Source organism: Papio anubis, chromosome 12 (assembly GCF_008728515.1).
Source record: "Papio anubis isolate 15944 chromosome 12, Panubis1.0, whole genome shotgun sequence".
NCBI classification, from domain to species: Eukaryota; Metazoa; Chordata; class Mammalia; order Primates; family Cercopithecidae; genus Papio; species Papio anubis.
In genome coordinates this window covers 26,674,682-26,700,048 of record NC_044987.1, presented here as the reverse complement: position 1 = coordinate 26,700,048, position 25,367 = coordinate 26,674,682, and the positions used below count along the sequence as shown (strand labels likewise).

General features: G+C 39.1%; 1 protein-coding gene and 1 pseudogene across 3 annotated transcripts in view; one reads left to right on the top strand and one right to left on the bottom strand.

Moving 5' to 3' along the window:
- The window catches only part of ELMOD1 (ELMO domain containing 1), a 75,841-nt gene extending 51,084 nt beyond the window's left edge, over nt 1–24,757 (top strand). For 2 of the 3 annotated variants that reach the window (XM_003910640.5, XM_009187201.4), the window contains exons 7-12: nt 5,438–5,571; nt 8,262–8,330; nt 8,853–8,876; nt 12,299–12,349; nt 13,724–13,857; nt 22,998–24,757. In XM_003910640.5, the coding sequence (XP_003910689.1) occupies nt 5,438–5,571; nt 8,262–8,330; nt 8,853–8,876; nt 12,299–12,349; nt 13,724–13,857; nt 22,998–23,170 (585 nt within the window). In that variant the 3' untranslated portion in view covers nt 23,171–24,757. The remainder of the gene's footprint in view (nt 1–5,437; nt 5,572–8,261; nt 8,331–8,852; nt 8,877–12,298; nt 12,350–13,723; nt 13,858–22,997) is intronic. The other variant, XM_003910639.4, reaches the window with a different exon arrangement.
- LOC116269795 lies at nt 1,091–2,072 on the bottom strand (annotated as a pseudogene).
- Nucleotides 24,758–25,367: the final 610 nt, after the last annotated feature.

Genomic DNA, 25,367 nt, shown 5'->3' with positions numbered 1-25,367 from the left:
AGATATGCAGAGTATGCCAATACGTTTTTCCTATAGTGTAATGTAATTGCTAATATGAGGTATAATCGGTAAGCAATTAATACAAATATAAACAGGCATAAGCCACCACAAAATCACAGTCTGATGAAAAGCTTTTCAGCTAAGCTAGTTGGAGAAGAGAGTTAAGGGAAATGAGAAAGGGCAGACAGGGCAGGTTTTCAGTGGAAACATCATTTACATGCCTTATCATCACCCTCTTATATGTAACAATCCACTGATGCAGGAAGGTAAATCCTGTTCAAGTATGCTAGCCTAGAATATACTTTATGTAGCATAGTAAGATTATTTAAGTATTACTAATGCTTCATTTGCACTTAGATTATACATAATCCTATATGCATATTAAAAACTCATTTCCCTAAATGAGTTAAAGAGTTTCAGGGAAGATGGAACTATGTACTATAGAATTTAGAATATCTAAACTAAGAGGTAAAATCAAAGGAAAACATTACTACCTTTTTAGTAAATGGATCGTATGAGCTTACTCTTCTTTTTTTTTTTTTTTTTTTAAGATGGAGTCTCACTCTGTCATCCAGGCTGGAGTGCGGTGGCGCCATCTTGGCTCACGGCAACCTCTGCCTCCCGGGTTCAAGCAATTCTCTGCCTCAGCCTCCCAAGTAGCTAGGATTACAGGCTCCTACCACCATGCCTGGCTAATTTTTGTATTTTGAGTAGAGATGGGGTTTCACCGTCTTAGCCAGGCTGGTCTTGAACTCCTGACCTCATGATCCACCTGCTTTGGCCTCCCAAAATGCTGGGATTACAGGCCTGAGCCACCCATGTCTCCTCACCCATTTTTTAATACATGGGTTTGTCTGATGAGGATTGTAATCCAATGATTGGTTAGCAGCAATTTTACCAAACTGTAAGTTCTTTCACTAACAGACATTATAAACAGATAATACTAATCTTATTTAAAAATAATGAGTGCCACACTGGTGAATATACAGCTTATGAATAACCTTAAAAAAATTTCCCGTTTTAAAAGGCAAACACAGCAGACAACTATACTAAACAAAGAAGCTAGAATATGGATACAGGATTGATGGGTCTAAGATGATACGTACCATACATAATTAATGTTAATCATGTGATCGGTATATTTTTCTTTGTGATTCCCCTTCATGCTGCTTTCTTCAGAAACTGAATACTGAACTTCCTCTTCTAAAATTGGTACGATCAGGTTATCCTTGGACATCAAATTTTCTTTTATCACAAACTTAGTGATACAAAATGACACAAAAATGTTTCATTTTCGTATTCATCCAATATCTAGAGTAATAAAAAGAAGCACGTGGCCAGGCACAGTGGCTCACACCTGTAGTCCCAGTACTTTGGGAGGCCGAGACCAGCAGATCACTTGAGGTCAGGAGTTCAAGACCAGCCTGGTCAACATGGTGAAACCCCATCCTGGCCAACATGGTGAAACCCCATCTCCACTAAAAACACAAAAATTAGCTGGGCATTATGGCTGAAACCTGTAATCCTAGCTACTCAGGAGGCTGAGGAAGGAGACTCGCTCTAACCCAGGAGGCAGAAGTTGCAGTGAGCTGAGATCACACCAGTGCACTCCAGCCTGGGCGACAGAATGAGACTCCATCTAGGGAAAAAAAAAAAAAAAAAAAAGCATGTGAAAATATTCTGGAAATCTTGAAGTATGCTGGTCCAAGTTTTGCTACAGATGATTCCTTTATACTAACCCTGCTAGGGAAATAGTTATTGCTTTTCAGAAGACGCAGCACCATCAAGTCTGTGTCTAGTATAGTCTGTAGTAGAACACTTGGATTTTTATGAGCTGCACAAGGAAAAATCCATTGTTCAGTTGCTGTCATTTGAATACAAGTGTCTGGATGGCATTCAGTCTGAAGTTTGACAGCAAGTCCATTTAGCTCAAGGAAGAATTGCCTTAAATGTTCATACTTCCATATACCTGCATCTTGGCCTTCAGGTGGTTCAAGATTTTTGTCAGTATTGGAGCAATCTTCTCTTATGTTCTGTTGCATATACTGCTGAACAGCTAGCATACTGTCATTTCATCAAAAGAATCATCAGGCCAGGTGCCCAGCCTGGTCCACCTCAGCATTGCCATGTCCTCTGCCATGACCACAGTGCTATCATCTGAAGATTAACAACACTTTTTAGCCATTATTCTAGTCTTTCATGATCCATAAAATTACTAAAATGAAATTTCTTTTTAAAGCATTTTATTATTCAGGCCGGGCATGGTGGCTCATATCTGTAATCCTAGAAATTTTGGAGGCCGAGGCAGGTAGATCACTTGAGGTCAGGAGTTTGACACACCAGCCTGGCCAACATGGCGAAACCCTGTCGCTACCAAAAAAAAAAAAAAAAACACGAAAATTAACTGGGCATGGTGGTGCACACCTGTAGTCCCAGCTACTTGGGAGGCGAGGCACAAGAATCTCTTGTACCCAGGAAGCAGAGGTTGCCGTGAGCTGAGATCATGCCACTACATTCCAGCCTGGATGACAGAGTGAGACCCTGTCTTTGTGAAAAACAAAACAAAACAAAAACCAAAGCATTTTATTATTCAAATGTTTTACTAAGCATTTACTAAGCATCCCACACTAAGCATTCACCTAATGAGTGAGGTTTATCACCCACCTACGGAAATGAAGCACCTGCTTTTGCCATCTTGCTGCACTCATTCGATAAAATAAGATATTTTTTAATTGTGCAGGGCCCTGAGATGACTTCACATTATTATTCAAATGAATGCGACAAGTTTTACATTTTTTTTTCCTTTTTTCCCCTCGTGTCAGTCACCAAATCAGTTCCTAAAGTGAAAAATCAGTTCCAACATTTTTTGTTGTTGTTGTTTTTTGTTTTGTTTTGTTTTGTTTTTTGAGACAGTCTCACTCTGTCGCCCAGGCTGGAGTGTAGTGGCACGATCTAGGCTCACTGCAAGCTCCGCCTCCCGGGTTCACGCCATTCTCCTGCTTCAGCCTCCTAAACAGCTGGGGCTACAGGCGCCCGCCACCACGCCCAGCTAATTTTTTTTTTTCTTTCTTTTTTTTTTGGCCTTTTTAGTAGAGACGGGGTTTCACCGTGTTAACCAGGATGGTCTCGATCTCCTGACCTCGTGATCCGCCCACCTCTACCTCCCAAAGTGCTGAGATTACAGGCGTGAACCACCGTGCCCGGCCCTCTAAAGGATTTTTTAAAATAAACCTTTCCCCAGTGACGATTTCCTGGTCTCATTTAGTCTTTTCTGATGATCTCAAACAGTTTCTGGTTTTTGTTTTTTGTTTTTTTGAGATGGAATTTTGCTCTTGTGCCCAGGTTGGAGTGCAGAGGCGCGATCTCGGCTCACCGCAAGCTCCGCCTCCCGGGTTCATGCCCTGCTCCTGCCTCAGCCTCCCGAGTAGCTGGGGTTACAGGCATGCGCCACCACACCCGGCTAATTTTTTGTATTTTTAGTAGGGATGGGGTTTCACCATGTTGGCCAGGGTGGTCTCGAACTCCTGACCTGAATTTATCCACCTTCCTCGGCTTCCCAAAGTGCTGGGATTACAGGCGTGAGCCACCGTACCGGACCAGTTTCCGTTTTGATGAATGCAGAGCACTGGCATATTCTTATGTGAATTCTTTAAAAAGAGATTTTGTATACTCATGCTTGATATTTTGCTTTCAAGCGTGAGAGATTTACCTCCTTTTTACCCTTTTTCTCTCGCCCTTTAGACAAATCGAATTTACCTGTTGTGGCACTAACATAAAATATTGTATAATGTGAATAATAAGTAATATTAGATTAATGTGTAAAATAACATTAGTAAAATGAATAACAGCTTTTATTAGTATTTTCTGTCATCGAATATTATGTTTTACACTGTGTCAGGTATGTGACAATTTGATTTAGCAAGGTATTTTGTGTATTACTGTTTCATTTAAGCTTCGTAATGTAGAATAAGCAATTTAGAAATTGAATTATTTCTGAAATAGTAGCAAGGAAATTTTACATTTGTATTTTACCCTGTTGGTAATGAAGATGTAAGTCTAAAAAGTAAACTTACTTACATGCCCATCTCTATTAGAAAAAACTGAAGAGTTTCAGCATTACGTATTTATACAACTATGGGTCTCAGAGTCTCTCTCAAGTAATGATATGTGCTGAATCTTTCTACAGAAAACTTTAAAAAATAGAACCAGCTTATTAAGCAGTAAAGAGTATAATGCTTAAAATTTACAATTGTCCAGTAATATATTAATAAAATTGATTTTAACTGAAATTACTTTTGGTAACTCTTAAAGATAATAATACATTTTGAGGTTTATTCATGAACGTTACTGATGTTGCTTCCTCTAGCAACACGATAATATTTACTCTCACTCCTGTTATAGGTGAGATCTAAAAAAATGAAACTCGGCCGGGCGTGGTGGCTCATGCCTGTAATCCGAGCACTTTGGGAGGCCGAGGCAGGCACATCACTTGAGGTCAGGAGTTTGAGACCATCCTGGCCAATGTGGTAAAACCCCGTCTCTACCAAAAATACAAAAATCAGCCTGGTGTGGTGGTGCATGCCTGTAATCCCAGCTACTGTGGAGATGGAGACAGGAGAATCACTTGAACCCAGGAGGCAGAGGTTGCAGTGAGCCGAAATCACACCACAGCACTCCTTTATACTCTTAAATATTTTTAAGAGCACAGCCTGGGCAACAGAGTGAGACTCTGTCTCCAAAATAAAAAAGCAAAAAGAAACTCATGTCAGTTCGCTTTTTTTTTTTTTTTTTTTTTTTGGTTAATAATGCTGCTAAAAGTTTTGATATAATATTACAGCATTTTCCGAGAATCTGAATAACAATAGTAGGTGGCCTTGAAATTTTTCCACTTCTGTCTTTTCTTTATACTCTTAAATACTTTTGAGAGCACCAAAGAGCTTTTTTGTGAGAGATTATCTATCTAATCTGTCTATCTACCTACCTACCTATCTGCTATCTAATTTCCTATTCAAAATTAAAATAGAAAGATTTTAAACATTAAAATATGTAAGTACTCAATCCATTGCCTTCAGAGCAAAGATATCACAGCACATCATGCATCCTTTGGAAAAATTCCACTATGTACTCATGACACAATGAGAGAGAAGAGGCAAATAACCTCTTCTTTTATTATAAAATAGTAGTTTTTTGGTTTTGTTTTTATCTCTCAGACCCTCTGGAAAGGTCCTGGGAACCTCCAGGGAGGCTTCAGATCATGCTTTGAGAAATGCTGTCATAAATAATTGAAAGATGATCACATCTTTAATTGTAATGTATTTGCATACATTCAGCTTTGCAAAGCTCCTCCTAATGATGTAGTTTACAAAATCTGAACCAATAGGAAAGGGTATTTGTGAGTGTATATCAACACGGTAATTCTCTTTTTTTTTTCCTACAGTTATGGAAATTCTTGAAGCCCAATACTCCATTGGAATCTCGGATTTCTAAGCAGTGGTGTGAAATTGGTTTCCAAGGTGATGATCCTAAAACAGATTTTCGAGGAATGGGACTTCTGGGACTGTACAATTTGCAGTAAGTAAAATGAAGGACAGCTGACTGATCGAGTGATGTTTTGGTCTCCTCATATTGAAATGGCAAAAGCTGAGTAATTAGCTTCAAAAGCTACTTCCCATAAGACTCTAAGAAAACATTCAAATTCCCTGAGAGGTCAGGTTCATAAAATGTTAAAAGTGTCTGCTAGTAGCCTTCCTTGTATTTCAGCAAATTTCATGGATTTTTAAAGCAAATCTCAACTATATTTAAAAATTGTTTTATTATTTAAAATGTTCACACATATGTAAAAACAGAGAAGATTGTAAAGAACACCCTTGTATTGATCATGCAGATTCAGTAATTGTTGAGGTTTTGAAATATTCACAACATTATTTTTTTGGCAGAAGGGTGTTAACGAAAACTCTACACCATCATTTCACCCTTCATATGTTAATATGTAGTTCTAAAAAATATCAATATTACCTCACATTAACCACAATGCCATTATCACATCAAACAAAATTAACAGTGATTCCTTGGTGTCATCTTTATCCAGTCCATATTCAAATTTCCCGGTTCTCTCGAAAATACTTTTTACGGCTGGTTTATCCTAGTGCATTTCCAACTATGCCCTTTGGTGTTCTTAAACTAGATGGGTCTCTCTTGCTCTGTCCCTTCCTTTTGCCCCCTTCTCCATGTCAGGATTTCAGATCAGTTGTCCTGTCATATGTCCCATGGTCTGGATTTGCCTCTTTGCACTTGTATCCATCCCCTGTATTTCCTGAAAATTGGAGATATGCAGACAGGCCTGAAGAGATTCAGTTTGACATCACAGCGGGAGGCCTTCAGTGTCCCTCCACTCTCAGCCCTGTGCTGCAACAAATCAGAGGGATCCCATTCTAATGCCTCCAGTGTAAAGTCCTCCTTCTATGATCTTTACTGAACCGATTAATTAATTGTATAAAGAGTGCTTTTCTATTTTTGTTATTTTTCCTATAATTTTTGGCTGGAATTTTTAAAGACTTCGTTTCCTTATATAGTTATTTGGTTTCTCTGAAATATAGGCAGGACAGATATTCAATTTTTGCATTTGCTTGCCAGTTCTCAGAGTCAGGAGTTGGTTGCCTCGTTCCCCTGTTAGTGATCAATTTTTTTTTTTTTTTTTTTGCTCGCTCTCTCTATTTTTAAAACACCATTTGTTAACTCCTGTGTTTCTATATGTTTATTGTAACTCAACTAATTGTACTTGTCATTTTTTTCATGCTTTAATTCAGTCATGTATAGTCATTATTTTTTGAGCCAAAGAGTCCTTTCAAGTTGATTCTTGTGTCCTTTGACGCTACCCTATTAGGGCAGTGATGTATTTTTAAAAGAAGTTAAGCCTTACTCAGTCATTTTGGTGGCATCCCATTTTCCCCTAGATCTTTCCCTTTATTTTAAATTTAAGAAGTTTAATAATCACCTATTCTTTTATGAAACGTTTTAATGTAATGTTAATGAACGGAAAGTAAACATTAATGACAATGTTACAGATAAGTGAATAGAGTCAGCTTTTGAATAACTGGGACAATTGGCCTTCCACTGAGAAAAATAAAATTAAATTAAATCACTACGTCACCTCAGTTCACAAGCTGAAAGTCCAAAACAAGTCTTTCCTACTTTTAGAAGAAAATCAAGATATCTGACTGAGGAGAGATCTCTTAAAGACACGAGCAAAAAAAGCATCCACTGGAAAAGAAGAATCAATAAATTTCACACATTAAAATTGAAAACTGCAGTAAGATAAGCCCCATAAACAAAGTAAAAAGAGACAAGACTGACACATAAATGATAAAAGATCTATGTTCAGTATATTATTGTCTATAAGGTTATTTGTCTTTTTTATTTGAGGTCATTTTTAGACTCACTGAGCCAAAAAATATGAACAGATGAGACATAAAAGAGGAAACTCAGATAACCAACAAAAGTATGAAAATAAACTCCGTTTCATTAACAACTGTGAATGTGTGCATTACAATTGCTGACTTGGGGTTGAAATTTCCTCAGAGGAAATTCAAGAACTTCTTTTACCCTTTGGATTTATGCAGGAAATATACACACATCACATTAAATAATATATGCTAGTGTTTTATCATTGTCTCTATGAAGTACTTTTTAACGGATCATTTTTGAGGGTGTGCAGTTTTTTGTGTTTATTAGGAAACCTAACTACCCTTTTCCCTTTAGAATAAAATGTTATTGTTTTTAACATATCTAAACTCAAAAAAATATTTTCCATTCATCCAGAATTCAGATTCCCAGTGAGTATTCAAAGCATATCCTCTCTCATCTCCTTCAGTCTTTTCTTTCTCTCATCATGTCCCTTAACCGAGGCTTCTGCCTTCTGAAGGCCTCCAAAAATCGAACTATTTGACCCCCTCCTCTATAACCCCTCTTTATAATAAAATCTTTGGTTCTCTGGGTAATGGCAAAGCTCTTAATTAAATTTTCAAAATCTACTGGATACATTCCTAAATCTATGCGGGTTTCACAGCTACTCTACCATGTCATTACATTTCGAAAACTCTGTTGTGAAAAACTGTTTGTTCCCTGGAGGAGCTGAAACAAGTAATAACCTTATGCCAGTATCCATCTCTGAATTCAGAATGACCTCGAATTGGATTAAAATGAATATATTCAGCAAGTAAGCAAGTACAGAGTTACGGTTTTCTTTCCCTCCCCCGCTGCAGGTATTTCGCAGAAAGGGATGCCACAGCAGCTCAGCAGGTCCTGTCTGACTCTCTTCATCCCAAATGCAGGTAATTGTTGAAAGTAAAAGATGAATTAGGTTTTATGGGTTAGATCAAATGAACTTCATCTCCTACATGTATCTGTTGATGAGATTCTCAGGATAGTGGGACTCAAAACTTTTTCAAACAAGCCCTCATAATAAATGCTGAGATGGAGGGTTAAAACTTCAGGTACTCATTCCAAGATTTAGGATATCAAGTGGCACCATTCAGGTGAGATATGCATTTTTATTTTATTTTATTCAGGTGAGATATGTATTTATATTTAAAGGGACTGATAGTGTCACTAGTGTCCAGGAAGACTGAGGAGGTGGGCATGGAGGAAGGGCAGGGTCTGGGGGAAAGAGTCCAGAGACAAGATGACGGGGGAACAGAAGGAAGAATGGGAGTTAAGAAGTCAGGGACCAAGTGAGAACATCTGGAATTGCTGAGGCTTCTTTCTTTTTTTCTTTCTTTCTTGTAAAATTCTAGATGCTAAATTATTTGCATTTTCATTTGCTTTTCTACTTTTTTTTCTTTGATTACATGAAGGGATATCACTAAAGAAGAAATAAGGTATCTTTTCTTTGTTTTTGTGTTTTAGTGCTTTTATTTTGTTTTAGAATAAGTATGGGTAAGAATTTTTTTAAGGAACTCTGAATTTATTTGTTTCTAAAAGCCAACATTTTCAAACTTTTAATTTAATATAGTTGATTATAGCTGGGCTATGTTTTAACGAACTGAAAACCAGATGAGACTGACCGCTTGCAAAATGTCAAACGGTCTTTCTACAGCCATGACGAAATCTGGTTGGAGAAACATTTTGAACACTCACCTAAAGGCTGAACCCCTCACCACACCTGTTCTGACTCCAGTTACCCCAGAGAAGGGCATTTTATTTGGGAATTTTGTTGCACAGAACAACTTTACTCTCTATTAATATATCTAATTTAATTATTATAAATGGTAGTTTTGTGTGTGTGTGTTAGTCACTCTTCTTAGAAGGAGTTCCATTATTTTGCAATCATAGTTTTATATCGCTTTTTTTTCTCCTCAGCATGATGGTAGATTAGTTGTTAGTATTCATGTTGGCTAAGTAAATCCAAAATTTTATCAAAACCTTCTTAAAATTCAGGGATATGTTGAGTTGGGCTTTTTTTTCCCCCCTCCACCTTACTATTTTACTCATTCTAGCTTCATTTGGCTAAGATTCATTAAGTCATATTACACTTCCCGAATTTACATTCGTAATATTTTATAAGATTAAAAATTCGTTCCTTTAAGAAAAACACTACAATTGTTTAGCTTTTTCTTGTTATATGGTTAAAATCAAGCTATTTTAATTTTTTAACTACATCTTCTGAATTGCATATTTCTATAATGTAAAGACTCTAAACTCCCTCTAGTTAAAATTGGCTGGGGAGTCTGTCCATGCTCTCAGGTGGCATTTCCTGGAGGAACATCAGTCAGAAGATACGAGTCCTCCACGGTCCTTGGAAAGTGACAATAAGCTCACAATATTTCTGATTAACCATTGGAGGGGCACTGACTTTGTCTATGAGTCTTTCTTAAAGAAAAGCTTGGCCGGGCACAGTGGTTCACGCCTGTAATCCGAGCACTTTGGAAGGCCAAGGCAGGCAGATCACAAGGTCAGGAGATCGAGACCATCCTGGCTAACATGGTGAAACCCCCGTCTCTATCAAAAATACAAAAATTAGCCGGTCGTGGTGGTGGGGCGCCTGTAGTCCCAGCTACTCGATGGCATGAACCTGGGAGGCAGAGCTTGCAGTGAGCCGAGATCGCACCACTGCACTCCAGCCTGGGCGACACAACGAGACTCCTTCTCAAAAAAAAAAAAAAAAGAAAAAAGAAAAAAAAGCTTTATAGTTGTATCTCCTGTGTCAGCCATCCAAGAGAAAGTATTTGAGGTTTGGGGTGACTACTCTTACTTAAAAAGAGACTAGCATTTGTGTGTGCATGCATATATGTGTAGTCATGTATATAAAATTACCATGCTTTATCCCTCAAACTACAATAAAATTGAATCAATAAAGTTCAAAAGTCAGTGCGTACTAAGGAAAGCTCTTTCCTGTCTATCATTTAGCAAGCATGACACATTACTGCTTTTGTTAACATCCATTGGTTGAGTATTAAAGTTACTTGAGGGATAAAAGCGGATTCAAGTTTAAGAAGAAAATTTTGACTGTTTGTGTGTGTGTTTGTTTTCTCCCTACGAGGGGAATGCAATCTGTTTGGGTCAGGATATCCTATAAGTATCAAATAAGTAGAGATCTCTTGGCCTCTTCTTTTATTTCCAACGCAGATAGATATATGATTTAATAAATATGGAGATACTGTGTAGTTATAAAGCCTTGCTGAAGAGAAAATAGGTGCTTATAAATTCTTATATATAAAATTTCTTAAATTGCACACATACCTTATTTTAGTTTGGATATGAATCTTTAAGGTAAAGAAATCTCCTGATCTCCTGATTCCTCTTCAGCTGTTTGGTTTGTTAGCCAGAAGTTACACTTTAGAAACAGGTGGCACATTTTAACATGAATTAAAAGCAGTTATTTTGAATTATAACCATTTATAGAATAGAAAATACACATAGTTAAATATCAATTCTGTGTAATGTTTTTGTAGTTGTGTGTTGTGTGTATTATATGAGCGTCTTGTAATCAAATCTTTGCTGTGTGTTCTGGAGAACTCTCCTTTCTTCTAGCCAGATAGAGAGAAATTAAATATTCATAATAACTAGTTTTTACACTGTATTGAGTTCAAATGCCAACTACGGTTTATACAATTTATACAAACTTTGTATATAAGAATTTATAAGCACCCCTTTTCTCTTCAACAAAGCTTTATAAATAAACGGTGCCTCCTTATTTGTTAAATTACATATCTATCTGCATTGGAAATATAAGAAAAGGCTAAATGACCTTAGTGTAAAATACTGAATGAAGGTTACATCAGTCACAGTGAAGAATGGAACATGAGTCCTGCCTCCTCCTGTTGGCTGTACGGAAGGGCATGGGAGTGGGGCAGATGCACACAGAGTAATAGAATGTAGGGCACAGTAAGCCGAGATTGCACCACCACACTCCAGCCTGGATGACAGAGCGAGGCCAAGAAAGAGAGAGAGAGCGAGAGAGAGAGAGAGAGAGAGAGAGAGAGAGAGAGAGAGAGAGCAAGCAAGCATTTTCAGAATGCTTCTATGATAGAAATCTTTTTTCAAACAGTCTTATTCAGAAGCTTAAATTACAAAAACAGATGAAAATGGAGCTGCTGTGGCTTACTGACTTAGCCAGAAGAAATACCATAGCACTTACTGGGACAGAATTTTTAAAACCTGTAAATGCTCCCTCCCCTCTCCCTCCCTCCCTCGCTTCCTTCTTTTCTTCCTTCCTTGCTTCCTCCCTCCCTCCCTCCCTCCCTCTGTCTCTCCTTCCTCTCCTCCTTTCCTTACCTTCCTTACTTCCCTCCCTGCTTCTTTTCTTCTTTTCTTTCTTTTACTAACTCAATCATTTATTTATCGATGAACATTTATTTGGCATCTACCATGTATCAGGCATCACAAATAAGACTGAATAGGATAAATACCACTAGGTAAAACCAAACAAAATGCAGTGGGGAATCATGAGAGAGTGAGATGACATCTAGTTACCTCACTAAATGTTTCAGGAAGGAGGGGTTTGATCATTAATGATAGTGCAAAAGAATATCTTAATGTTTGGCCTTTAGGGCTGTCTCCCATGGCTGTACTAAAGTGAATAGGAGGTAAATAGCATGGCCTTAAATAATTCCATTTCTGAGCTCCACATAAATTGTATTGTGGCTTTTAAAATTGGTAATATTTAAATTGATAAGTGTTGGATAACTGAGCTACAGACATCTCTGCATATAGTTAACAGTTTTAACATAAGCATTAAAAGAGAACAAGTACCAATTAGAGATTAAATCTGATTTACTTACTTATTCATTCATCCGTTCAGCAAATTCAGCAAAGCAGAATGGGAGAAGAAAAGGATGGATAAGGCAATTGGGTGAGTATGGGATCTCACATGGAAAGATGGTCCGTCTGAACCAGAACCAGAACTAGAGTATCATGAAAGACAAGAGTGAAACTCTACTTGTTCTGATAGAAATATACAATCTAGTTAAAATATTTAAAGCACCTTTTATATGTTTGTGGATTCATCTGTATGGTTATATGATATTACTTTGCCTATGAACAACTGACAAGGTAGAAAGTTGTAATTATAAGGAAATGATTTTCAGAAATCACTTAGAATTGTGTTTGGTAGTTTTCTTTTAAGGATTTCATCAAATATTGGGCTATTTGATAAAAATTTACTTTAGTTTTTTTATAATGCCCCATATTATCCAAAAATATTTCTGAACAGAGAATTTTTTCTGTGCTGGATTTATATTAGCAGAGAAGATTTAAGAACTCGGGTTCCATTAATTTTTGGTAAACATGTAAATAAGGAACTAGAAAATACACACTGTGTTAAGATACTTACTTAAATTTTTCTCATCTTAAAAGTAATATACAATTTATTATAGAAAAGTAAACAAAAAATCACCCCAATCTTGTTACTTTTGTGGCATTTTATTTTAGTTTTTTTCCTTGCACATCTGTGTGCATTTATATAATAAAATGGCTTGCTCTATCCGTAATGTTTTATATCCTGCTTAAATCATCTTTAAGAAGATAATTTTAATCAACTGTAATATATGAGATTACCATAATTTATTTTGCTATCTGTCTTCTTTAGGAATTTGAATAGTTTCCATGTCGTTTCCATTATTAAAAATGCTATAATGAAATATATCTATAAAGCTTTGTCCACTTCGGATTTTTTTTCTGTCATATATTTGGAAATGGAAAGGTCAAAGTATATGAACTACCAATTCTCTTGATACACATTACTGAAATTTTCTGCTAAATTACAAAAGTCAAGGTTTTGATAGGGTAGAGATGGAAGGGTGACCTGCTACTCTGATAATTTAATAGTAAGTTAAATATCAGATTATCAATTACTGAAATGCTTTTTTTTTGTGTGTGTGTGTGTCAAGTGAAAGCACGTTTACTAAGAAAGTAAAGGAAAAAAAGAAAAGAATGGCTACTCCATGGGTAGAGCAGCCCCAAGGGCTGCTGGTTGGCTATTTTTATGGTTATTTCTTGATTATTTGCTGAACAAGGGGTAGATTATTCATGAGTTTTCTGGGAAAGGGGTGGGCAATTCCCAGAACTGAGGGTTCTTCCCCTTTTAGACCATAGGGTAACTTCCTGACATTACCATGGCATTTGTACACTGTAATGGCACTGGTAGTAGTGTCTTTTAGCATGCTAATGGGAAATGCTTATTTCTTGTATGTGACACAGAGTTGGTTTTATGGTTTATACTTTATAGGTATTCATTTGCAATTGTGGGCATCAATATAACTGACCTGGCATATAATCTACTGATCAGCGGAGCTCTAAAAACCCATTTCTACAATATCGCCCCAGAAGCTCCAACATTGTCTCACTTTCAGCAAACATTCTGTAAGTATCCTGTTGTATAATTGTCAATACAGGTTTCTATGCTGGACGCGGTGGCTCACCCCTGTAATCCGAGTACTTTGGGAGGCCAAGGCGGGTGAATTGCCTAAGCTCAGGAGTTCAAGACCAGCCTGGCCAACATGGTGAAACCCCATCTGAACTAAAAATAAAAAAACTAGCCAGGCATGGTGATGCGCACCTGTAATCCCAGCTACTTGGGAGGCTGAGGCAGGATAATTACTTGAACCCAGGAGGTAGAGGTTGCAGTGAACCAAGATCGTGCCACTGCACTCCATCCTGGATGACAGAGTGAGACTCCATCTCAAAAAATATAAATCATATATATATATATATATAGGTTTCTATAGAACACTCCCGACAAGGATCGAAGCTGAGAGATCTTTGTGATTTGGCTGCTTTGGAGCCTTTGAACTTCCTCTTTTGGTTCTGATTTTTTTGTTTTCTCATTCAAAAATCTACACTTACATTTTCAGGCATGGTAAATTCTTCTCTTTCCTGGCTCTTGCGTAATCTCCAGTGTATCCACTTCTGGTCTGACTTAAAGACGTCATGGGTGTTTCTCTCCCTCTGATCCTCATGGCATAGCACTCAAGAGTGCAGGTTCTGAAGACAGCCTGAGTTAATTCTCAGATCTATGTTTTAGCAAAAGTGAAATCTCCAAGAAGGATTAGAAGATAAAGTCGAAACTCTCCTAGGAAGTAGAGCAAAAAGGCATAGATGGAAAATAGAAAATAAAAAAGGTTGTCAAATTAATGGATCATTCTATGAGGTCTTATAGCTGAATAATAGAAGTGCCAGAAAAATAGTGGTAAAAACTAAGGAAGGGGAATCAAATAAAGAAAGAAAGAAAAATTTTCAGAACTGAAGTATGAGTTTTCATACTTAAAGAAATAAGTACCTACACAATAGATTAATGTAGACCCACACCAAGGACCTACTCATTGTGAAATTTAATGACATTGGAAAGAGATGACCCTGAAAACTTCCAAAGCTATCACATAATGAATTGGGAATCAATATGACATTGGACTTCTCAACACTACATTGTATTCTAAAAAGTAGAATATTGTCTCCAAAAGTTAAGAGAGACTGGGCGCCGCACATCACACCTGTAATCCCAGCAGTTTGGGAGGCTAAGGTGGGAGGATTGCTTGAGCCCAGGAGTTTGAGACCAGCCCAGGCAACATAGCGAGACCCTGTCTCTACAAAAAAAATAAAAAATTAGCCAGCTGTAATCCCAGCCACTCAAGAGGCTGAGGTGAGAAGATCGTTTGAGCCCAAGGAGGTCAAGGCTGCTATGAGCTATGATTGCACCACTGCCTCCAGCCTGGGTGACAGAGCAAGACCCCATCTCAATCAATAAGTCAATCAAAGTTAAGAGAATATTTTTTAAAACTAAGGGAATATGATTTCTAGTTTAGAATTTTACACCCGGTATAACTTACTACCTTACCAATCAAATATGAGAATAGAATAAAAACAGTTTCTTAATGCAACGTCTTAAGCATTTTACTTCCCTGTACCTTTATCGGGAAGCTTATTTCCACAAAATAAGAGAGTAATCCTAAAGGAATAAATGGGGTCTAGAAAATAGGAAATCTATCCCAGGAGAGCAGTGAAGGGAAAGCCCAAGATATCTGTGCAATTGGCTGCAAATAATAAATCTAGATTCTAGAAGGTCAGAAGGCTGTGGGAGAGACTCTTTGAAGAACCTGAAATTGACAGAATATTACCATGTTTGAACACACTGCGAGGACATTGGCATATTAAGGAGCTAGTTTAGGCTTAAATTAAGGGGGAAGTCAGGCAAATAAACAAAGAAGGCAGTTATTAATACAAAGTAAAGAAAAGGGTGAGAAAATAAGTGACTATGTGGCTGGGGTGAGTGAGAGGGAGCTAAATCTTAATCTTCTATAAAGAAAAAAAATTTTTTTAGTCAAGTAATGGAAAGCATGTTGATTAGAGCTATGAAGATCGATAACCAAAATAATCAGCTAAAAGAATTGAAATATTGCTTTAGGAAAGCAGGAATTAGGGCAGGAGACTGCTTTTTCTTTTTGTTTTGGGGATTTTTTTTTTGTTTTTGTAACAAGACTTGTTAAACTATTTGACTCTGAACAATGTGCATGTATAACTTAGATAAAAATGAAAAGTAAATTATAAAACACATATACTTTACAACTTGTTAATGGAAAATGTAAGTCCCTTACATGCATTATCACAGCTCCTGCTTTGATAATTGGATGATTTTATTCACTCCTATAAAAATTCTGAGCATCTCCAACAAATATGATTGAGATTTTACTATGGATTAGGTTCTATGCTGAGGAAGACAGGCATTTAAACAAATACTTAAAATGTAGTGGGTCCAGCATTATCTTCAGGGAAACAAAAAAGTCTTTAAAAAAAATAAAATGTAGTGGGAGGAATTTAGTCATTGAGGAAGTAAAGACACTGCTTCTAAAAACTGGAAGTCACTGACGCAGTGGCTCACACCTGTAATCCCAGCATTCTGGGAGGCTAAGGAGGGCAGATCATTTGAGGTCAGGAGTTCAAGACCAGCCTGATCAACAGGGTGAAACCCTGTCTCTATGAAAAAATAGAAAAATTAGCCAGGTGTGATGGCGCACGCCTGTAATCCCAGCTACTCAGGAGGCTGAGACACAAGAATCTCTTGAAACCAGGAAGTGGAGGTTGAAGTGAGCCAAGATTGCACCACTGTACTCCAGCCGGGGCGACAGAGTGAGACTCCATCTCATAAATATATATATATATATATATATAAATATTGAAAAAGTCTGTGGCTGCCTTAATTCATTCAGCCTGGAAGTCAGGGAAGTTTCTGCAAAGCAAATGGCCCTTTTGAAGAGAACCAAAGGATGAGTGGCAGGAAATAAGGCAATGGTGGCTGAGTGGTCCTGTGAAGGCCATAAAGCAAAAGAGTAGGTGGATTTAAGAAGTAGAGCATAGGGTTTGCCGGTGACGAGAGATGGCACTGGAAGCCTAAGAGCAGGATGAAGGGCAGTCCTGAAGAGTTCGGTAAGCCTCATCAAAGTGCATCAACATGCAGATAAAGAAAGCCTCTTGCCATGTTTCCCTGGCCCCTTATACTTGCCCTATTCTATATTTACCATGCTCATTAGGGAAGTTAGGGAAGTCGTTCTGAGGGAAAGTAGAGTGAGTTTCGTTTTAGGCATACTGAGGGTGAGCTGCTCTTGGGAAATCCATGTGGAGCTGCAGAGTGGGCATTCTCATAATGTAGGGCTCTGGAGTGCTGAAGGATTAGAAAGGCTCAAGCTACAGATTTGTGATTTGTGAGCACCTGGGAGAATATCAGAGCCACACAGTGGGGGAGCATTCCCAGGAAAGAGTCAAAGTTAGAATCGTAAAGAATTGGCATTTAAGGGCAGGTTTCACTGCTGTATCCTCAGCACAAAGCCTGGTACAGGGCAGAGGTGCGTAGTAACTGGTGGGTGGGTGGGTGGGTGGATGGATGGGTGGATGGATGGATGGATGCATAGATGGATGGAAGGCTAAAATATTGGCTGATGTTTTTTGCAGGAGAAAGGAGAGTCTAGTTTCTGTGGGAAATTTTAGCCTAGGCCAGGCACGGTGGCTCACACCTGTAATCCCAGCACTTTGGGAGGCTAAGGCAGGATGATCACTTGAGCCCAGGAATTTGAGACCAACCTGGGTAATATGGTGAAACCCCATCTCTACAAAAGAAAAACAATATTAGTCTTGGTCTGGATTGATATGCTTCAAGAGAATCCTAGCCCAGATGAGCAAGTATGCATATTTCCTTAGGCCCTCATCAGGTTTTAGAAGCAGCAGCAGCCCCCCTATGGATTGTGGGGTATGTAGGCAAAGGGACTGAGGCCTCTCTAAGGGAAACAAACTGTGCCCTAGATTCACTGTTCCTCAATCAGACATGATCAGTTCTACATGTCTCCTCTGTAATATTCTTGCAATTACCTGTGTCCTTGCATATGTCTCTGCTCTCTACTAACTGAATGCAGTGAAGCAAAACCAAGACATTCAAGCAGCAACAAATGTTCTGCAGGCTGGAATCGGAGAGCCAAATTAATATTCAAAACAAGTATTCCATCTAGGCAGAAAAATGTAAGAATATAATAGCTCCATCCTTCTGACTTTACAGTATTATTCGGTGAACATTGAGCTGCCAAGACACTATGTTACAAAAATTGCATTCAGTCTAAAGCTCCACTGAACACACGGCCCCACTGAAATGGAGTGAGGTTAGGTGTAATGAGCAGAAGGGAAAGTATGAAGGCCAGAAGAGGAAGAGGAAACTACTTTTTCTTTGACCTCCAAAAGAAGGGACTATTCCATAGGAATAAGAACCAGAGGAACAGAATGCACTGGAAAAGGCAGCCTATTGCTGTGGCGAAAAGTCAGCTGGTTTCAGGCCCTGGTTTCCAGCTTCCAGCTGTACCTGTTATTGTAGACCATTCGAGGAACTCATCTAAGCCCAATGTCTGCATCTGAAAGATGGAGATGTCATATCTGTGTTACCTACTCCACAAAGCTGTTGTAAGAATACAATGAGATGGTGGAAAAATAGCCTGGCCTCTGTTTTCTCCCTCTCCTTTCCATGCCACTTTGTTAGCTTCCCTAGTGAACAAATCATCAGCTGCAACTGTACTCCTGTTTGCCTCTCTCCAACAAACCCAGCATTAGGGACCACAGGAAGTCTGCGTTTTTCTTCATCCGCAATACCTAGTACTGTGTCTGTTTCATATTTGTTCATCGGCAGATGAGTTAACTGACAGACCAAATGAATTTTTGAACACTGTGATTTGTATAAGTGAGTGGAGTTTTATGATTATAATACGCACCTTGGAAGCCAGACCACCATTTCTGCATTCTGATTAAGATCATGTTACACGGTCTCTAATTATTTTCCTGATGGGACAGAGAAAGAGAGTCCCAGGGAATCAGTCTTCAATCTTCAGAGGAAGAATCCTGAGCATGGTGTCAGATTAGGAGCCACCCACTCCTCTACCTTTACCCAAGCCCTTTAAACCTTTCATGATGTTTTTCTATAATTGTGTGTAAGGTAGGAAAATGAGGAAACCAAATAAATCCACATTCTTCTATAACTGTGCCACACTACATCACCTTTAGAGTGAGTTGCCAATATTCCTGCACATTGTAGAAAAGATGATTTTTCATATTGCCTGTTTATCATTGTCAACAGGAGAAAAGATGCTGTCACTCATGAAATACTAATGAGATGCATTATCAATGATTTTAATTCATAGTATTGGAAACCTGACTCTACATACAAAATAGCTATGTTTATTTGAGCTCAGAGACCAGTCAGGAAAATTTATGTATGCATTTTATATAAAGAAAGAAGAAATTGTAAATTATCATAGATTTATTTTAGAACCGTAAAAATTATATTTAGAAGGAAGCCAAGGAAACTTTCTTTTTAGAAAGAGAATCTTCTTGACCACAGGTTCTCAACTTTTGTGACACGAGTTTCATCTTATTGAATTACAAGTCTGGTTAAATCTAGGAGGATCTGCATTTTTAACAAGTACCCCAGATCATTCGTGGAGTATTTTAGGAGTTTGCCCAGTCACTGAAATGGACAGGTGATTGAATTCTTTTGGTTGGTTGAAGAAGATATTGAGATCAGAGGAAACAAGTTTCTGTTGATGTGCGCTAAAACAACCAGATGACAAACAGGCTCCAATCATGGCATATGAGAAATGGTGAGGAGAAGCAGGGAAAGAGAAAAGCTCGACGCATAAAGCACACGTCAAACACTTGAGTTGGAGAAGGATTGAAGTTGTTTTGTGAAATACAGGGCAACAGATTTAGGCCCAGAATGAGGAAGAACCTTTATTTGTTTGTTTTTTAGAGACAGAGTCTCTCTCTCTCTCTCGCTTAGGCTGGAGTGCAGTGGCACCATCCTAGCTCACTGCAGCCTCAAACTCCTGGGCTCAAGTGATCCTTCCACCTCAGCCTCCTGAGTAGCTGAGGCTACAGGTGCAAGCCACCATAGCCAGCTTATTCTAAAAAACTTTTTGTGGCCAGGCGCAGTGGCTTACACCTGTAATCCCACCATTTTGGGAGGCCAAGGTGGGCGGATCACCTGAGGTTGGGAGTTCGAGACCAGCCTGACCAACATGGAGAAACCCAGTCTCTACTAAAAATACAAAATTAGCCAGGCGTGGTGGCGCATGCCTGTAATCCCATCTACTTGGGAGACTGAGGCAGGAGAATCGCTTGAACCCAGGAGGCAGAGGTTGTGGTGAGCCAAGATCGTGCCATTGCACTCCAGCCTGGGCAACGAGAACGAAACTCTGTCTCAAAAAAAGAAAAAAAAAAGAAAAACTTTTTGTAAGCCAGGTGTGGTGGCTCACACCTGTAACCCCAGCACTTTGGGTGGCCAAGGCAGGTGGATCACTTGGGGTTAGGAGTTCAAGACCAACCTGGCCAACATGGTGAAACCCCATCTCTACCAAAAATACACAAATGAGCCAGGCATGGTGGCACATGCCTGTAGTCCCAGCTACTTAGGAGGCTAAGGCATGAGAATTGCTTGAACTTGGGAGGTGGAGGTTGCAGTAAGCTGAGATTTGCCATGTGCTCTAGCCTGGGCAACAGAGCAAAACCCTGTCTCAAAAAAAGCTATTTTTTGTAGAAATGGGGTCTTCCTGTGTTGCCCAGGCTGGCCTCAAACCCCTGGCCTCAAGTGATCCTCCTGACTTAGCTTTCTAAAGTGTTGGGATTACAGGTGTGAGCCACAGTGCCTGACAAGAAAGAAGCTTTTAAGAATCAGGTTCCTCATCCAAGGAACAAATAGTGTTGTCACCAGAGAAGTTCAAGCCTGAATGCTGCCTCTGGGAATCTAAGCATCAGATGACGAGAGACAGAGGAGGTGGCTTCTGGGGCGACTGATCCTTCTGATTTGGGCCTTTTCTGATGTGGTCAGGTTCCCACGACAGTGATAGTGGAGCCCTGGCTTGTGTAGCCTCAAGGCCAGTAGAGTGATGGGTTGGTGTGTGCCCTCATCAGAAATGTTGAAAACAGTCAGTTCTAGAGTATGAAGGGCCCAAAGGCAGGCTAGTCCTAAAAGAAATGGTATAAGCCAGGCACAGTGGCATGTGCCCGTAGTCCCAGCTATTTGGGCGGCTGAGGCAGCAGGATCACATGAGGCCAGAGTTCAAGGACAGCCTGAGCAACATCGCATGATCTTGCCTCTAAAAAAAATAATAAACTTTAAAAAAAAAAGAAATGAAACAGTCAACCCAACCCTCCTCCTAAGTTTACAGACAGACCACATACTTAAACAAGTATAAGCATACTTAACAATGTAATGAGACAAGTCACCAGTGGGAAGGGTCTGTGGAAGTGGACGAGCAGCCGGCCATGTGTGTTGGGGACAGTGAAGGTCACTCCTATTTTTGTATTAAAATAAAATATGAGTAAAGATTTTTAAAAATGTATGAAATTATGTTGAAGCATTTTTCCATACATAGCTAGTTACCAGAAAACCAAAAAGTATTGATTTTTTTTGTACTGTTAGTATTGAGTATGTTTATTCCAAATTCGCTTCTCATCCTCCCCTTCCCCATTTTCATTTATGCATGCAGGTGGAAAAACAAGGATTCAAACCAGGTTTCTGGCTCCAGAATCCTGTCTTCTATGTTCTACCTCCTTCTAATGTTAAGACAAAGAAAATTTTGCGTAATATTTGTTTTTCTTTTGTCTTCTTTTTCTTTTTCTTTTTTTGAGACAGGTATCACTCTGTCGCTGAGGCTGGAGTGCAGTGGCGTAATCACAGCTCACTGCAGCCTCGACCTCCTGAGCTCAGGTGATCCACCTCAGCCTCCCAAACAACTGGGACAACAGGCTTGCGCCACCATGCCTGGCTGTTTTTCTTTTTTTTAAACTAGGATTACTTCCTTAAGTACTTTTCTTTCTAATATATAGAGACACCTGAGCTTGTAGTAGTTTACTACCTACAAGTATCTAGCATTATAAAAACAAAACAAAACAAAACACTATGCACATTTCTTTTTTTCTTTTTTTCTTTTTTTTTTTTTTTTTTTGAGAGAGGGTCTCGCTCTGTCTCCCAGGCTAGAGTGCAGTGGCACGATCTCAGCTCACTGCAAGCACCGCCTCCCGGGTTCACGCTATTCTCCTGCCTCAGCCTCCTGAGTAGCTGGGACTACAGGCACCCGCCACTAGGGCCGGCTAATTTTTTTGTATTTTTAGTAGAGACGGGGTTTCATCGTGGCAGGTCTCGATCTCCTGACCTCATGATCCGCCTGCCTCGGCCTCCCAAAGTGCTGGGATTACAGGCCTGAGCCACCGCGCCCAGCCTATGCACATTTCAATACTAAATGTGGTAGATAAAAATAATTAAACAAATGTGGTAATGGGAGGGGGCATAATGGGGAACAAAGCACAATGAATAGGTTCTTATACCAAATACTTCACATTTATTCCCCAAATTGTTTCAATCCCGATCACTCGTGGGTAGCGTTTTTGAGACACCAAAGGATTTGAATATGAAATTATTGCTTCAGAGCAAGGAAGTCTTATTAACAATTTCATGTGGTTTTATGACCAGGCTGTGTTGTTCAGGGTTGATTTACAATTTTTATTGTCTCATAATAGAGTGTCAGAATGCATTTGTTTGATTTGTTGGGGTAATTTAAAACTTTAGTTATATCAAATATCAAGAGAATAAAGACTGAGTGGGGTGATTTGGAAAAATTGGACCGTTACGTTAATTTAATTAGGAGGAGAAGGATGAAGTAGTCACTGTCAGCCTTTCAGACAATGTTCCCAATGCGATTCATATTCAAGAGATGACAGAACTGATTTGTCTTCCTGCTTGGGAAGAATGAGAATAATTCCAGGGCCAATTGCAATAAGCTTGCAGATTGATAGTCTTCAACTGCACTGATTTTAAAGAATAATCTTAAACAGTGGTACTTTCTAGATTTTGACATCTTCTTTGAGCTCCATGGTTGCTGTGGCTTGGTTCAGCATCTCCCTCAGCATTCAGAATGATTTTGAATGTGATTAAGAATTTTTTTTCTCCTGCATTTTTATCATTGTCTTGTCTCCAACAGGCTATTTGATGCACGAATTTCATAAGTTTTGGATCGAAGAGGACCCCATGGACATAATGGAATTTAATCGTGTGAGGGAGAAATTCCGCAAGAGGATCATAAAACAGCTGCAGAACCCAGACATGGCGCTGTGCCCACATTTTGCTGCCTCGGAAGGTTTAATCAACATGTAGTTGCCCACGCCAGTTTTAATGGATACCCTGGAACACTGCCTCATTGTCTTGTTAGATCTCTGCTTAGGTTGCAGCTCACGCATTGAATGCACACAGTGATTGTATGCATGCCTTTTGGTACAGTATTTTCATCTCTTGGTCATAATTCCGAGATCCCCAGAGACCACTGTTTCTGGAGTATCTGTCATCCAGTGACTGCTCATATTGTGGCATTATGCAGTGTTACATCTTGCCTTGACACCTAGGTATGGAGAGAGTTTTCTATTTTTTTAGACTTTTTTTCCTCTCCCTCATAGTTCAGCACTAAAGAATTGTATTTCTCTCGCTGTATTTTGTATGTAAGAGGTTTAGCCGAATCTTGTTCTGTGAAAGCCTTTTAATTTATTGATATGTTTCATGACTACTGCTGCTAGCTTTTCAAGCCAGGTTCATGCTTGGACCTCATTCTGATAAAGTATAAGACTTTAAAATAATACAAACAGGGCCGGGCGCAGTGGCTCCCACCTGTAATCCCAGCACTTTGGGAAGCTGAGGCGGGCGGATCACAAGGTCAAGAGATCAAGACATCCTGGCCAACACGGTGAAACCCCGTCTCTACTAAAAATAACAAAAATTAGCTGGGTGCGGTGGCGGGTGCCTGTAATCCCAGCTACTCGGGAGGCTGAGGCAGGAGAATCACTTGAACCCGGGAGGCAGAGGTTGCAGGGAGCCGAGATCATACCACTGCACTCCAACCTGGTGACAGAGCAAGACTCCATCTCAAAAATAAATAAATAAATAAATAAATAAATAAATAAATAAATAAATAAATAAAATAATACAGACAGACACATGATAAGCCAAACTGTTCCTGCAAACATAGCTACGCTTCATGAAAATGTAATGAGGCTTACAAGAAGTAACTTTAGGTAGGAGCTGTTTTTGTTTGAAGTACTGCAGAATTATATTGTAACTTCCCCTCACCCCAGTTGCAATTGTGTCATAGTCATCTGTATATCAAACTATTTTATTCCCATAACTCCACTGGCTTGGATGCCTAAGTGTATGATGCTTAAAGCCTCAGAAAAGAAATAAGCATATTTCAAAAACTGCAAAAGGTTTTTCACTGCCTGCCTCTTGCGGAACTGGGTTACACCCTGGCACTGTTCTGATCCAAGCATATTTGCTTGGGGAACTAAGTGCTGACTAGTTTGTTTTCTATGTCAAGAGGCAATATTAAAAAACAATTTGCAAGAAAATGTGTTTCAAGAGAGCAACCTAAGCTAAGTCACTCTGCAATATTTCTTGAAAATAACGACCTTGTCTTGTATCAGTGGAAGATGTAAATTGCTTAGAAAGGGAAAAGTCAAGTCGTTCCAGAACTGCTAAAAATCATTTTAAAAACCGTGATTTAGTTTGGAATTATGATTGTAGTCTGTTGAATAGTATTTACCATGGCATTTCATACCCATGGTATTTTATACCTTCTGACTATCAATTTTAGTATTATTAGATGTTTGTGTAACCACTTGCTTATTTAAATGAATTTTGAGTACTGCCTAATTGTCAGTTATATGAATAAATTACATGTCATTCTACTGTAACGTATAGTGGCTTTCATATTAATAGTTTCGTGCTCGTACAGCTTCTGAATATGCAAATATGTGAGTGAATAGAATGTCAAAAACAGACAACATGGAGCTGACTATAAATCACGCCATCATTCAGAGTCAGCAGGTTCATAACTTCCTAGGAAACCTGGCTTGGCTGTTGCTAGATAAAGCAGAAACATTAACTACCCATTGTTTTCTTGTCCTTTCTCTCCCTTCTGGGATTGCATTATCCTTTCCCTTTCAGCCATGTACCAAGTGGCAGCATTTTGCATTGCCTTTCCTATGGCCCTGTGTCCCTTCTTAGAATGAGGAAGGAAAATAGTTGGTTAGCACATGGTGGATACCATGAGTAATGACAAGAATGTATATTCCTCTCCCGAGAACTTGTCAACCTAGTTCCTCAGGCCTGCCTGAGGAGCCCTGAATTTCCACCGTAGCTGCAGCTGCTGTCGATGAAGGTGTTATTCCACATGCAGTCCAGCCTTTGCCAGCCACATGTGCTCATTGTCTCTTTTTATCCACTGCGGTCCCATGTCACTGTCACAGCTTGACAGCATGCGGCACTTACACCAGCTTGCGTCTCTTCTGTTCAGATAGAGTTGATG